The 16,098-nt window shown below is 44.3% G+C and overlaps 1 protein-coding gene across 1 annotated transcript in view; it reads left to right on the plus strand.

Annotated features, from left to right (window-relative positions):
* The first annotated feature begins 7,404 nt into the window (after positions 1 to 7,404).
* The window catches only part of PARL (presenilin associated rhomboid like), a 51,262-nt gene continuing 42,568 nt past the window's right edge, over positions 7,405 to 16,098 (plus strand). Inside the window, exon 1 of the mRNA XM_006056676.3 lies at positions 7,405 to 7,569. Coding sequence (XP_006056738.1) covers positions 7,445 to 7,569 — 125 coding nt within the window. The 5' untranslated portion in view covers positions 7,405 to 7,444. The remainder of the gene's footprint in view (positions 7,570 to 16,098) is intronic.

Below are 16,098 nucleotides of genomic sequence, written 5' to 3' on the forward strand. Positions count from 1 at the left end.
GAATGGGCCCCACTGGGCACACAGTGTCCCAGAAACTGGCAAAAAGCCTAGAGTTCTCTTGCCTGAATGACCCCCTCACAGGGCTGGCCGCTGTTTGTGACCCAGAAGCCTCTAAGGTTGCTTACCTGCCTCTTGAGAAATCTGTATGCAGGTCAAGAGACCACAGTTAGACCCAGACATGGGACAACTGACTGGTTTCAAATTGGGAAAGGAGTATGTCAAAGTTGTATATTGTCACCTTGCTTATTTAACTTTTATGCAGAGTACATCATGCAAAATGCCAGACTGGAGGAAGCACAAGCTGGAATCAAGATAGCAGGGAGAAATATCAATAACCTCAGATATGCAGATGACACCACCCTTATGGTAGAAAGTGAAGAGGAACTGAAGAGCCTCTTGCTGAAAGTGAAAGAGGAGAGTGAAAAAGCTGGCTTAAAGCTCAACATTCAAAAAACAAAGCTCATGGCATCCAGTCCCATCACTTCATGGCAAATAGATAGGGAAACAATGGAAACAGTGACAGACTTTATTTTCTTGGGCTCCAAAATTGTTGCAGATGATGACCGCAGCCATGAAATTTAAAAGACACTTGCTCCTTGGAAGAAAAGCTATGACAAACCTAGATAGCATATTAAAAAGCAGAAACGTTACTTTGCCAGCAAAGGTCTGTCTTGTCAAAGCTATGGTTTTTTCAGTAGTCATGTATGGATGTGAGAGTTGGATCATAAAGAAAACTGAGTGCTGAAGAATTGATGCTTTTGGACTGTGGTGTTGGAGAAGACTCTTGAGAGTCCCTTGGACTGCAAGGAGATCAAACCACTGTTGGGGGCCGGCGTGAGGCACTCCGCCCATGGCAAAGGTCATGAGGAAGGAGGCTTGACATACGCAAAGGCGGGATCGAGCCTCAGGAGTCCCCCTGGAAATCCTCGAGCATCTACCCCCATAACCAGAGCCTGCCTACTTTACTACTTTGTGCTCTCACCTACACCTCTGGCTTTACGGGGGGCTGTCCCCCACCACCTCTTTCGGAGAAGGAGTTAACTTAGAGCTCCAGTTAATAATAATTCCTGGGAGTGATAGGAGTGTTTCAACCTACAAACTCCTCTGAAGGTTCTTTAGCCTGCCTGACAGGCTTGTCTGGCCACATGTGATTGCTCACAGCCTCCCAACTGTGAGAGGCACGAGATGCTTTAAACCTTCTAAAAACAGGTTCCTTAGAAAAGTGAGAAAGCTATTAGTATAAGTATAATGGGCTGATTAGAAATTGTATTGGTGAAGGGTTTTTTCATTTGTTGGGCCAATGTTTGTTGCTAAGTCTCCATACTCCTTACCTACTGTGTCCTTGGCAGTGTATTGATTGATATAATGGGTGTATAGAAATGTAAAATGCAGCTTTGTCCAATGCTTTTTTGGAGGCTGGTGCCTGACTTTGGAATAATCACCTTTAGAGAAAAATAAGTTTCTTAAAATGTTAACAGGCCTCCGGGCCAGAAGATGATGTCAATCACCTGAACTTTTGCATATGATAAGTTTGAAAGCCTGGCTTAGATTAGAACCAGGAACTGCTGTCCTTGCATGACTCCACCCCTTCCCCCATTATCCTCTATGCATAACTTAAGGTATAAAAACTACTTTGGAAAATAAAGTGCAGGCCTTGTTCACCAAAACTTGGTCTCCCCATGTCGCTCTCTCTCCCAAATTCTGGCTGAGTCTCCATCTGGAGCGCGGAACCCACCATGCTTGCTAATTATGCCTGGGCTTCTAAGATCCGACCGGGGAGGCCTCAGTGTCTCCTCTCCTTCGGGAGAACGGAAGGACGCCTGCGGCCTACGTAAGTGGTGCAAACTTCTTGTCTTGAAGTTTTATTGGTCTCCCGCGTAAACCAAGCTACTCAGCCTCTTTTCTCCACTGAATTTCCTCACTGAGCTATCCTTATTCTATTACTCTTTATATCCTTAATTAAAGTTTAATTAAGCAGTTGTTTCCTGACCCTCGCCTATGCCGTCTCTCCTTCGAATACCCTGGATCAGCTGGGGCTGGACCCCGGCAAACCACTCAATCCTAAAGGAAATCAGTCCTGAATATTCATTCGCTTTCTGCCATAAGGGTGGTGTCATCTGCATATCTGAGGTTATTGATATTTCTCCCTGCAATCTTGATTCCAGCTTGTGCTTCATCCAGTCTGGCATTTTGCATTATGTACTCTGCATATAAGTTAAATAAGCAAGGTGACAATATACAACTTTGATGCTGAAGCTGAAGCTCCAATACTTTGGCCACCTGATGCGAAGAACTGACCCATTTGAAAAGACCCTGATGCTGGGAAAGATTGAAGGCAGGAGGAGAAGGGGACAACAGAGGATAAGATGGTTGGATGGCATCACTGACATGATGGACATGAGTTTGAGCAAGCTCTGGGAATTGGTGATGGACAGGGAAGCCTGGTGTGCTGCAGTCCATGGGGTCTCAAAGCATGAGAAATAACTGAGCGACTGAACTGATCCGAACTGACAAATCTAAGGTTAATTGATTTTAGTTTCTTAAGTAAGTCATGCCCTGGAACACATTACAAATGCTATTTTCTCTACCTAGAACATTTCAGCCCTCTTTTCTCCTGGTAAACTCCATCAATTTCTCTGAGAAGCCTTCTCCCCTACCTCCCATTCCTTATCCCTTGACTGTGTTATTTCCCCCTCCTCTAAACCCCCAGAGAGCCTTCTCCTTCTCTGACCATAGCACTTCTTCCAATGTATTGTAATTGCCTGTTTATTGACTTGCTCCCTTCTTCCTCAGTAGAGCAGGATCTCTGTGAGGTCAGAGATAGTGTCTTCTTAAAATATATCCTAGATCTAGTATACTGGCTGGCTTTTCCAGCTGAGCCACAATGGAAGCACAAGAATACTGGAGTGGGTAGCTGATCACTTTTCCAGTGGATCTTCCCGACTCAGGAATCAAACCAGGGTCTCCTGCCTTGCAGGCAGATTCTTTACCAACTGAGCTATCAGGGAAGCCTATACTGCCTGGCATTATGTGTTTAATAAGTATTTATAGATTGAATGTGGTATTATTATAGTGCTCAAGGTCATCTAAATCAGAGTGAAGGTCTAAGAGGAAGGACTTAATGGAAACCAAAATGTCACCTCTAAATATGATTCTTTGACATAAAAGTTACTTTGAGCCGAAGGCAATTAAGAAGCAGTAAATGCAAATATAAAATATAACAAAAAACAAACAAACAAAAATAAAATATAACAAAAGCAGCAACAAATGCAGACACTGTCCCCTTCCTTTTCTTTCTAAAGGCAGAAAATAAATGTTTCCTTTCAAGGAGACAGATCCTTATCAGTCCAAAGACTGGAGACCAATGTGAAAGTAAAATAAAAATGGAGTCAGTATTGCTAAGAGAGCTCTATATTTTAGAGAGTTGGGAAATCATTGAGAAAGTGTGACCTATGCACTTCTCAGCCTTCTCAGATTCTTCTCAGTCAAAGAATCTGACCTTTGGACAACTTATTGTCTTAATGGCAGGATCCAGAAGATCTATTCAATGTTCCAGAAACTCAAGATAATTATTTGACTCAGCCTAAAATTAACTCCTTATTGCCAATTCAGACTTAAATTGAAGAAAGTGGGGAAAACCACTAGACCATTCAGGTATGACTTAAATCAAATTCCTTATGATAATACAGTGGAAGTGAGAAATAGATTTAAGGGACTAGATCTGATAGAGTGCCTGACGAACTATGGACAGAGGTTCGTGACATTGTACAGGAGACAGGGATCAAGACCATCCCCATGGAAAGGAAATGCAAAAAAGCAAAATGGCTGTCTGAGGAGGCCTTACAAATAGCTGTGAAAAGAAGAGAAGCGAAAAGCAAAGGAGAAAAGGAAAGATATAAGCATCTGAATGCAGAGTTCCAAAGAATAGCAAGGAGACATAAGAAAGCCATCCTCAGCGATCAATGCAAAGAAATAGAGGAAAACAACAGAATGGGAAAGACTAGAGATCTCTTCAAGAAAATTAGAGATACCAAGGGAACATTTCATGCAAAGATGGGCTCCATAAAGGACAGAAATGGTATGGACCTAACAGAAGCAGAAGATATGAAGAAGAGGTGGCAAGAATACATGGAAGAACTGTACAAATAAGGTCTTAATGACCCACAAAACCACGAAGGTGTGACACTAACCTACAGCCAGACATCCTGGAATGTGAAGTCAAGTGGGCCTTAGAAAGCATCACTACAAACAAAGCTACTGGAGGTGATGGAATTCCAGTTGAGCTATTTCAAATCCTGAAAGATGATGCTGTGAAAGTGCTGCACTCAATATGCCAGCAAATTTGGAAAACTCAGCAGTGGCCACAGGACTGGAAAAGGTCAGTTTTCATTCCAATCCCAAAGAAAGGCAATGCCAAAGAATGCTCAAACTACTACACAATTGCACTCATCTCACATGCTAGTAAAGTGATGCTCAAAATTCTCCAAGCCAGGCTTCAGCAATACGTGAACTGTGAACTTCCAGATGTTCAAGCTGGTTTTAGAAAAGGCAGAGGAACTAGAGATCAAATTGTCAACATTCACTGGATCGTTGAAAAAGCAAGAGAGTTCCAGAAAAACATCTATTTCTGCTTTATTGACTATGCTAAAGCCTTTGACTGTGTGGATCACAATAAACTGTGGAAAATTGTGAAAGAGATGGGAATACCAGACCACCTGACCTGCCTCTTGAGAAACCTATATGCAGGTCAGGAAGCAACAGTTAGAACTGGACATGGAACAACAGACTGGTTCCAAATAGGTAAAGGAGTACGTCAAGGCTGTATATTGTCACCCTGCTTATTTAACTTATATGGAGAGTACATCATGAGAAACGCTGGGCTGGAAGAAGCACAAGCTGGAATCAAGATTGCCGGGAGAGATATCAATGACCTCAGATATGCAGATGACACCACCCTTATGGCAGAAAGTGAAGAGGAACTAAAAAGCCTCTTGATGAAAGTGAAAGAGGAGAATGAAAAAGTTGGCTTAAAGCTCAACATTCAGAAAACTAAGGTCATGGCATCTGGTCCCATCACTTCATGGGAAATAGATGGGGAAACAGTGGAAACAGTGTCAGAGAGTTCATTTTTTTGGGCTCCAAAATCACTGCAGATGGTGACTGCAGCCATGAAATTAAAAGATTCTTACTCCTTGGAAGGAAAGTTATGACCAACCTAGATAGCATATTCAAAAGCAGAGACATTACTTTGCTAACAAAGGTCCGTCTAGTCAAGGCTATGGTTTTTCCAGTGGTCACGTATGGATTGCGAGAGTTGGACTGTGAAGAAAGCTGAGTGCTGAAGAATTGATGGTTTTGAACTGTGGTGTTGGAGAAGACTCTTGAGAGTCCCTTGGACTGCAAGGAGATCCAACCAATCTATCCTAAAGGAGATCAGTCCTGGGTATTCATTGGAAGGACTGATGCTGAGGGTGAAACTCCAGTACTTTGGCCACCTCATGGGAAGAGTTGACTCATTGGAAAAGACCCTGATGCTGGGAGGGATTGGGGGCAGGAGAAGGGGACGACAGAGGATGAGATGGTTGGATGGCATCACCGACTTGATGGACATGAGTTTGAGTAAACTCTGGGAGTTGGTGATGGACAGGGAGGCCTGGCATGCTGTGATCCATGGCATCACAAAGAGTCAGACATGACTGAGTGACTGAACTGAATTGAAATGAAAATTAACTCATGACAGCCTACCTGTTTATTAAACTCTTAGCCTAAAATAACTGGCAAGAGTCCATCCCTTAAGGAAAATGCATTAAGGGACTGCCTCAGGATCAATAATTTTTCTTTTTTTCGCTTGGGGGATCTCTGTTCCCCAACCAGGCATTGAACCCGAGTCATGGCAGTGAAAACCCAGAATCCTAACCACTAGGCCACCAGGGAACTCCCTAATTCTTGAACAACCTTGTGGCTTTTGCCTTTATAGGCCTCTGATTCCTTCTCTTACCCAGAATATGTTTCATTTTACCCTAATCTGTGCCTCTGAATTGCTATTCTTGAGACCCTAAATAAAGCTTTGTTCTTTGCAACCTCCATATTATTATGAGTATTTATTACTAATAATTATTAATATTATTGTTCAATGAGACACTGGTGCAATCTGCAACAAACTTCGTTAACCTAACACTTATCTTCCTACTAAGGAAGATAAGCACTACCTAACCCTGGTTGGACTCCCCTAGGCCAAGCCCCATCATCTTGTCAGTTCTTCACAGATTGTTTCTTTGTAGTTGTTGCTGTGTTGTGTTAGTCGCTAAGTTGCATGTGACTCTGTGTCCAATGGACTGCAGCCTGTCAGGTTCCTCTGTCCATGGGATTTCCCAGGGAGAATACTGGAATGGGTTGCCATTTCCTTCTCTAGGGGATCTTCCCAACTCAGGGATCAAACTCAACTGTCCTGCATTGGCAAGTGGATTCTTTACCACTGAGCCACCAGGGAAGCCCTGTTTCTTTGTAGAAAAGGTATAAAAACTTCCTGCTCTAGTCTTTTCTTCTGATCTTCATTCTTTTGTGAAGACTTCCATGAGCATGTAAAAATTTAATAACATCGGTGTGCTTTTGTCCTGTTAATGTCTTTGTCACTTTAACTTTCAGACCTGGCCAGGATGGAGAACTTTTTCCTACAGCTTCCTAGAAGAGGTGATGCTCCAAGTTGGTCTGAAGGACAAATTATTTCGGTAGGAAGAGAAGGGAAAGGTGGTTTGGGCAGTGAGGATGGTTAATACGAACTCCGGAGAAGGAGGGACTGGAAAAGTTGTGCTTTTCAGAAAGTGCAGATGATTCAGTATGACCACAGTTAGAGTAGAGGGAGGGATGGAGTGGCAGAAAATAAAGTTGACGGGTGAGAAAGAGCTGATCAGGAGGTTTGAGTTTTATTTAGAATCTAGATTTTCAGGCCAGACTTGGACCTTTTGTTATATGCACAAACTCTTCAGTGTATCACAACGTGAAATGGTGAGGTGCAGTAAAGAGTAGTAATTTAAGAAAACTTGGGTTGCAATATTGGTTCCTCCACTCGCTTCCCTTCAGTAGAAAACAACAAACCAACAACAATAGTAACATCTATCTTAAGTGTTTTGCGAGTAATAAATGTAGTAAAGTGCCTGGTCCATGGCATCATTCAATAAATTCGTTTTCCCTCCTCTTTTTCCCCTGGGCCAGTAGGCTGTAGGCCGGGCGGCTAGACGACGCTCCTCCAAAACTCAGACCGAGCGGTGCCGAGAGACTGGCTGGCGGCTTTCGGGTCCCCGTCTCTCCGTAGGTCGAACCTGGGCTTCGCCGCACGGGGGCGCTCTAGATTGCTCCTCGGCACTCTATGGTTCTCCCTCGCCCCGGAAGTGGTTTCCGGCTGGGGTTGATAAGGTCGGGCCATGGTGGGGCAGAGGTTGGGAAGATGGCGTGGCGAGGCTGGGCGCAGAGAGGCTGGGGCTGTGGACAAGCGTGGACTCTGCCAGTGTGCGGTGGCAGTTATGAAGAGCTCACTGCGGCCCTGGCCCCGTCGCGGCTGCTCCGGCGCAGGTAATGACCGACCTCTGGGCTTCTCGCGTCTCAGACCTGCGATTCCGGCCGCGCATCCTCAGGTGCTGAGGCCGTGCGGGCCTCTTGTGCCTCTCCTGCCGCACCCCCTCTCCTCTCGCGTCCCTCCTCTCTCTCTTCCTCTTACGCCTCCGTCCAGTCTTCGCTTCTCGTCGCGCCACCTTGCCCCGGGTGCTCAGTGACCATCCCCCGCCCAGATCTCTGTGAGCCCGCGGTAGCCTCTTTCTCGGGAGGGGCGTGTCGGGAAGGGGAAGTAATCTGTAAAGGGCAGATTAGGGACCATACCTCATAATCCCGCGAGCAAATAAAGAATTAACACAGCTGGTAGAGTCGCAGGGCCTAGCTTTTATTCTCTTATCAATTTTTATAAAAGCTTTGTTTTTCTACAGATTACTTCTTTAGAGGAATTTATGAGGGAAGGTGGAGTCAGAGGAGGGCATCACTTTGCCTCTTGCAAAGTTGTAGGAGAGGCTTTTCTGTTAAAAGAGTTGAGACAAAGGAATATTTGGTTTTCAGATGACTTGGGAAAAAAACTTGATTTTTCATGAGTAGAAGCTGTGTGAAGAGTATGGTCTATCAGTGTTTGCCCTTTTTGCATTAGAATAGTTCAACTATAAATTGAGAGAAATCCCTTATCTAAGGTTCTAGTGTGTATTTGGCTCTGAATTTTCTTTCTGTTGTTTAACAGAGTTTCAGTTCCCCGTTTTCTTACTTGATTAGATGAGTGCCTGAAGTCTACCTGATAGAGATAGCAAGAAGCCTTGTGTTTAGTTCAACACCAGCTCTGCTGCTACTAAGTCGCTTCAGTCCTGTCCAACTCTGTGTGACCCCATAGACGGCAGCCCACCAGGCTGCCCCGTTCCTAGGATTCTCCAGGCAAGAACACTGGAGTGGGTTGCCATTTCCTTCTCCAGTGCGTGAAAGTGAAGTTGCTCAGTCTTGTCAGACTCTTAGCAAACCCATGGACTGCAGCCTACCAGGCTCCTCCATCCATGGGATTTTCCAGGCAAGAGTACTGGAGTGGGTTGCCATTGCCTTCTCCGTGAACACCAGCTCTGCTGCTGCTAAGTCGCTTCAGTCGTGTCTGACTCTGTGTGACCCCATAGACGGCAGCCCACCAGGCTCCCCCGTCCTGGGATTCTCCAGGCAAGAACACTGGAGTGGGTTGCCATTTCCTTCTCCAATGCGTGAAAGTGAAGTCACTCAGTCGTGTCCGACCCTCAGCGACCCCATGGACCGCAGCCTTCCAGGCTCCTCCATCCACGGGGTTCTCCAGGCAGGAGTATCGGAGTGGGGTGCCATTGCCTTCTCCCCAATATGGTGGAGCCATCCTTAATTTTCAGATCATCTGGAGTGTCTGTATACTATATTTCCCAGGCCTTACCTCAATCCTGTCGACTTGCCAGGTGGGCAGGAGGTGGGTTGTGGGAGAAGAGAGAAAGAACCTGTAGTTCTAAACAAGCACTGAATGTAGGATCAGAGATTTGTGGTAAACTGGCTTACATTGTACTTAACTTCATGATACAGGGGAACGTGGAGCCTTAGCACTAACCTAAAACTCCTGAGGAGATGGGAGAATGAGGAGGTCAGGTGGAGGTGGTAATTTATATCAGTGGTCCTGATTCCATTCTTTATTCCAAACCCCAGTTGAAATTGCATAGTTTGAGAGGGAAGAAGAGTGAATATAGCTATTAGGAAGCAACAGGTGTTCAATATTCAAGATCTGTGTTGGGAAGGGAAAGGAAAAGAAGAACAACTTGGTTAAAAAGGAGGTTCCAGTAAAAATGGAGACCATTTGAAACAAATACATGTGGTGTTGAAGATTACCGTCACACGTTTTAGTTTGCATTCATATGCAGAGTTTGAAATTGACATTTTTTGGGGTGACATTGAAAAAGAGATTGTGGGTAAGCCCAAAATGTAACTTCTAGAAAGAAGCAAGTTTCTTTGTATGTAACTTTATTAGATCTGCTTTCACTTCTCGAAGTTCTAAAATTAGTATATGGAGGAATGAAGTCAATGATATGGTTAAAACAGAGGTCTGGGCTTAGTCCTTGTGATTTTTTGTTGTAACAGGAGTTAAGTGTGGCTGAGAATTTGCTTTTTTTTTTTAAACAAGAACTACAGGTGGTGATATTCCTCAAAATTTCTGCAAACTATAATGGCAGGCCCAAGGCAGCCTGCCAGCCAAGAATGGTTTCTGTGCTTTAAAAGACTGAACAGTATGCCACAGAGATTTAAGTTGTTTTTCACAAAGACTAAAATATTTATTGTCTGGCTCTTTACAGAAAATGAAGAACATCTCACTTAGAGTTTTTAGAAACTTTACCATTGTCAAACTGTTGGCAGCACTTCTGAAAAATGGTTTAGGCTTGAAAGAAGCCTGCATAATTTTTCAGTTGTATGTATCAATTATATGGAGCATAAATCTTAAATTTAGACTGGGATGACAGTCTTAAGATATATTTAAATACTTGACAAATTAGTAAATCTGGTATATTTATTTCCCTTTTAATCTTCCACGTATTAACTCAGGATGAGTTTTAAGAAAATAACTGTGACATGCTTACGCCAGTCAGGAGCTCGGTGTACCTTCCCCAACCAAATGGCTGGAAATTCCAGGGTACTCTTTCGAGAGGGAAAGAGGATGTGGATGTTATGCTGGGAATGAGCCAAAAATGCTCACTGTCATTCCTAGTTAAACTTTCCTATTGGAATTCTTTGTTTGGTTACAAATCCTATTTTTTAAATTCTAATCAGTTAGGATTAACCTGTAGATGACTATTGTAATTTAAGTGGAAATATTGTTGGAAGAGTGGGGGATTCGTTTCTAGCTCCTGCTATTCAAAGTGGTTCATGAACCAGCAGTTTAGGACAGACTTGTTTTGTCAGACTTGTTTTATAAAAGTCTAGATAGAAAATAGGGCCATGTAGGTCTTTGTCAGATATTATTTTTCTTTTAAACAACTCTTTAGAAATGCAAAAGCTGTTTTAAGTTGGAAGACCAAATTCTCTCTGCAGGCCATAGTTTGTCAGTCTGGAATTCAGGAGCTTGTTTAGAAATGCAGCATCTCCGACTCACCCTAGACCTACTGAATTAGAATCTTTTTTTTTTTTTTAAACAAGATCCCCAGGTGATTTGTGTAGAGACTAAAGTTTTCCCCACATCTGTAGTAAATCTCAACTTTTCAATCCTCCCACACTTGAGAAACCTGCTGCTGGTAAGTCGTTTCAGTCGTGTCTGACTCTGTGCGACCCCATAGATGGCAGCCCACCAGGCTCCCCCATCCCTGGGACTCTCCAGGCAAGAACACTGGAGTGGGTTGCCTGGGGAGCCCTTAAAAAATACAGATGCACTCACTGGTCCCATCCCTGCTGCTAAGTCACTTCAGTCGTGTCCGACTCTGTGCGGCCCCACAAACGGCAGCCCACCAGGCTCCCCTGTCCCTGGGATTCTCCAGGCAAGAACACTGGAGATGCTAATTTAATTGGTCTGATGTGATGCCATGGTGTCCTGTTTTTAAGAGCTTACCAGGCAATACTAAGGTATAATATAGGAAAGGAAAAGCTGTTTTCTCTCTACCAATCTTAGGTTTATTGGCTGGGGCCCTGCCAGACTAACAAAAAACCAGGTTAACAAGGGGAAAACGTGCTTTGTACATATACCTGGAAGTACTCAGTGATGAGTAACCGAAAGGGATGATTAGAACTTGGTCTTATATACATTTTAACAAAAGAACAACAAAGTTTTAGAGAAATGAGAAGGCAAAGGGAAAGGACTTTGAGTTTCTAGGGCAGCAAATAGTGAGAAGTTAATATGGGGGCGAGTTAGTAAAGATGTTACGTAGATTCCTCTGATGTTCTCTGGGTTCATAAGGGTCTTTAGTTGTCTTGTGGTTAATTCTGTCCTTCCTGGTAGAGACGGGTGGGGGTACACCTTTACAAGTGTGTATCCTGCTTCTAGGCCTATAGGGGCAGGGCAGAGAGTTTTTCTTATGTCTGCTGCTTCTCAGTTGTCTTCAGCTCAAAATAATCCCCGTGCCAAAGTGGCATATTTGGGGGTGGAGTATTCTGCTCCTCTTCAGGAACGAGCTGTGAGAATTACTGTTCCAGACTATGCTTTCAGAGTCATAACTGCTTCTGCCACAGTAAATGTGGTAGATTTTAAAACATGGCCACAGTCATTTGCAGCTTTTCTCATCTGGAGCTGGAATCTATTTCCCTTTTTCTTGAAGCAGGGTTGGCCTCGTGACTTGCTTTGACTAGTGGCATGTGGAAGAAGTAACGTGCAAAGTTCAGAGTCTGGACCTCAAGAGGCCTTGCAGCTTTATCCTTTTCTGCCTTGGAACACTCTCACTGCTATGGTTAAAGCTCTTGTTAGACTAGAGATTACCGAGACCATTTAGAAAGAAAGAACCAGCTAACAGCCAGTACTGAGGCTCCAGACATGGCAGGGAGGCCATTGTAGCCTTTCCAGCTCCAGTTGAGCAGCCAGATGACTGGCTGCATGAGTGGTTCCAGATGATACCAGCAGAAGAACTGCCCAGCCGAGGGCAGCTACCTCACAGAATCATGCGATGTAATTAGGCTTTCAGGACAACTAAGTCTTGGGGCGGTCTGTTATGCAATAATAAATGAGGCAACCGGGGAAGCTGCTGCTAGATTGGATCTGCTGGCCGGAGTAGGAACTGTGCTGCCTCCACCTTCCGCAGGAGTGATGCCTTGTGTCCTGCCTCCTCACTAAACCCAGTTCTGGCTGGCGAATCTGACGAGAAGGCGTTGGTCACATCACCAACTCTAACCGAAAGGATATCTGGAAAACAGTTTGTAGCTTCCCAGTCCCTGCAGCATGTGAATGTTACCTTTGCTGTTGTTGTTGCTGCGTCGCTTCAGTCGTGTCCGACTCTGTGCGACCCCATGAACTGCAGCCTACCAGGCTTCTCCGTCCATGGGATTCTCCAGGCAAGAACACTGCCATTGCCTTCTCCCGAATGTACCTTAGGTGAAAGGAATAAGTGTTCAGTGAACCAAGTCACAGTATCCAATAAGTTCTGTATGTCCAGCTGTAACATATGTATTCTGCATCTGAACTGTACCTGGGGCTGGTTTGTGTAACATGTTCTTTGTGTCCTCAGCCCCCACACTTAACTTTTGTTGAGATTCTCAAGATAAACATTAGTGTAGGCAAAACGTCTGGCTTTGTGTCAAAGCCAGATTCCCAACCTGGCATGTTTGTGTTCCTTCTCAGGCATTGTGCTTCAGAACTGTAAATGAGTTGAAGAACTGTTGAAGTAGTCTTTCATTAGAAGCGATTGAGTACATATCCTGTAGTATTAAGCTATTGGAGATACAAAGAAATCTCATCCTTCACATTTCTTGGTCTAAAAAGAGAAAAGTGTGGCCTAGTGGTTAGGATTACAAGGACCTCATTGCCATGGCCTGGGTTCAGCCCCTGAACCCAGAGAGCTGAAGTCCTGGGAACCTTGTGGCACAACTGGGCGGGGCGGGGGGGAACAAAACCAGCTGCCAACTACACTGGGTTACAGTTTCTAACCATTTACAAGGAAACATTGAAAGGAAATGTATTCCTGTAACTTTGTGTCACACCTTTTGCTTTTTGACACACAGTGGTGTTGCTATAGACCTCGCTGTAAATTAGGGCTTAAACCCTGGTAGCTCAGACAGTCAGAAATCCGCCCACAATGTAGGAGGCCTGCAGTGCAGGAGGCCTGGGTTCAGTCGTTGGGTCAGGAAAGTCCCCTGGAGAAAGGAGTGGCTACTCACTCCAGTATTCTTGACCAGAGAATCCCATGGACAGAGGAGCCTGGTGGGCTACAGTCCATGGGGTCATAAAGAGTTGGACACAACTGAGCGGCTAAGCACATTAGTCTAAATTACTTAGGAGTATTTAAGAAACATCAAATCCAATTGCAAAGGATTGACACACTTTTAAAGGTGTTATCAGTTAGGAATGCCCTTGCTGCTGCTGCTAAGTCGCTTCAGTCCTGTCCGACTCCGTGCGACCCCATAGACGGCAGCCCATCAGGCTCCCCCGTCCCTGGGATTCTCCAGGCAAGAACACTGGAGTGGGTTGCCATTTCCTTCTCCAATGCATGAAAGTGAAAAGTGAAAGTGAAGTCGCTCAGTCGTGTCCGACTCTTAGCGACCCCATGGACTGCAGCCTACCAGGTTCCTCCGTCCATGGGATTTTCCGGGCAAGAGTACTGGAGTGGGGAGGAATGCCCTTGGTGGTAAGTTAATTGTTGCTTAAATATATGAGAGAAGTACTTAGCTCTTAGAAAGATGGTAACAATAACCCTGTATGCGAGACAGCAAAAGAGACAGAGATGTCTAGAACAGTCTTTTGGACTCTGTGGGAGAGGGAGAGTGTGAGATGATTTGGGAGAATGGCATTGAAACATGTATAATATCATATATGAAACAAATCGCCAGTCCAGGTTCGATGCATGAGACAGGATGCTTGGGGCTGGTGCACTGGGATGACCCAGAGAGATGGGATGGGGAGGGAGGTGGGGGGGCGGTCAGGATGGGGAACACGTGTACACCCATGGTGGATTCATATTGATGTATGGCAAAACCAATACAATATTGTAAAGTAAAAAAAAGTACTTAGCTTAAAATGATTGGTAGGTAACTGTTGTCTTTCCTCAGTAGCTCAAAAAATGTCAAGGTTAGTACCTGAAGTCCTTGGCCTTTCTCTTGACATTCAAGATGACTGCCCTGTCTCTAGAGACTTACATCCTTTTTTTCAAGGCAAAAAGAAGTGGGAGGGATGTAACATTAGTGATACCTCCATTTTTACTGGATAAGCAAAACCTTTTCAGGAGGTTTCTAAATAATTGTCTCATTTTGTTAGAACTCTGTAATATGGCCACCCCTAGCCATAGGAGCGGAGAAGGCAATGGCACCCCACTCCAGTACTCTTGCCTGGAAAATCCCATGGATGGAGGAGCCTGGTAGGCTACAGTCCTCGGGGTCGCTAAGAGTCGGACACGACTGAGCGACTTCACTTTCACTTTTCACTTTCACGCATTGGAGAGGGAAATGGCAACCCACTCCAGTGTTCTTGCCTGGAGAATCCCAGGGACGGGGGAGCCTGGTGGGCTGCCATCTATGGGGTCGCACAGAGTCAGACACAACTGAAGTGACTTAGCAGCAGTAGCAGCCGTAGGAGAGCCTCATAAAGTGAAGATATTTATCTTTCTTAGTGTCTGCAGTAAAAGCAGGCAATAGAACAATAAATAGAAAAGTAGATTTGCAATTTGCCATTCAGTAGTTATTTGCTAAAGGATAAAGCTTTGGTTTTCCCAGTAGTCAAGTACGGATCTAGAACACGGAAGAACTGATGCTTTTAAATGGTGGTGCGGGAGAAGATTCAAGAGTCCCTTGGACAGCACAGAGATCAAACAAGTTAATCCTAAAGGAAATCAACTGTTAATATTCACTGGAAGGACTGATGCTGAAGCTAAAGTACTTTGGCCACCTAATCCGAAGAGCCAGCTCACTGGAAGAGACCCTGATGCTGGGAAAGATTGGGGGCAGGAGGAGAAGGGGGCGACAGGATGAGATGGATGGCATCACTGACTCACTGGACATGAGTTGGAGCAGACTCCAGGAGATGGTGAAGGACAGGGAAGCCTGGCGTGCTGCAGTTCATGGGGTCGCAAAGAGTTGGCTACTACTTAGCAACTGACCAAACAACAAATTCATAAGCCTCGTGACAGATTCTGAAGGAGTTCAGAGCCATTCTGAGTAACAGTTGGCATTGTTTGAATAAGTGCATTGCTTTCCAAAATAGATTTTGTTGAAAGGAGTAGCACTTATTTGTAAGTACAAATTCTGACTTACTAAAAGTTTTAAGGTGAATTACTTTATCATTACCCATCCTTACCATGTGATGTCTGAAAATTTGAACTGTGCTGTGGACTCAGAATTGAAGGGCAAGTTAGATGAGTAATAGTAGTAACAGTAGCTACTCCATGTTTCTGAGTTTTATGTTTCCATATGCCTGCTAGATATCACCTGGGTGCTCAAAACACTATTGCAATATAGCTTACATATGGTAAAATGTATAAGTGTTAAGTGTATAGCCCCTTAGTGCTGATGAATGTATACACCTGTGCAGCTGTCACCTAGAAATAATGTCCATCATTCCAGCAAGTTCCCTCTTGCCTGTTTCCAGTCAAGTGATTGCTTAATAGCAATCACTATTGATTTTGATCACCACAATTATTTTTTAACCACAGATAATTTTTGCCTAGTTTTCAGCTTCATGTATATATATACATGCCATCACACAGTCGCATTATGTGCTCTTTTGTGTTTGACTTCTTTTGCTCAGTGTTTTTGAGATTCATCTGTGATGTGTTATCAGTAGGTTTTCATTGAGTAGTTGAGTTGGCCCTGTGTATCTCCAGCTTTCTCATCCATGGATTCAACCATGTTGATGGGGAATGTCAGCTATATTTTCTGTAAGGGATTTGAACATCC

Source organism: Bubalus bubalis, chromosome 1, assembly GCF_019923935.1.
Source record: "Bubalus bubalis isolate 160015118507 breed Murrah chromosome 1, NDDB_SH_1, whole genome shotgun sequence".
NCBI lineage: Eukaryota > Metazoa > Chordata > Mammalia > Artiodactyla > Bovidae > Bubalus > Bubalus bubalis.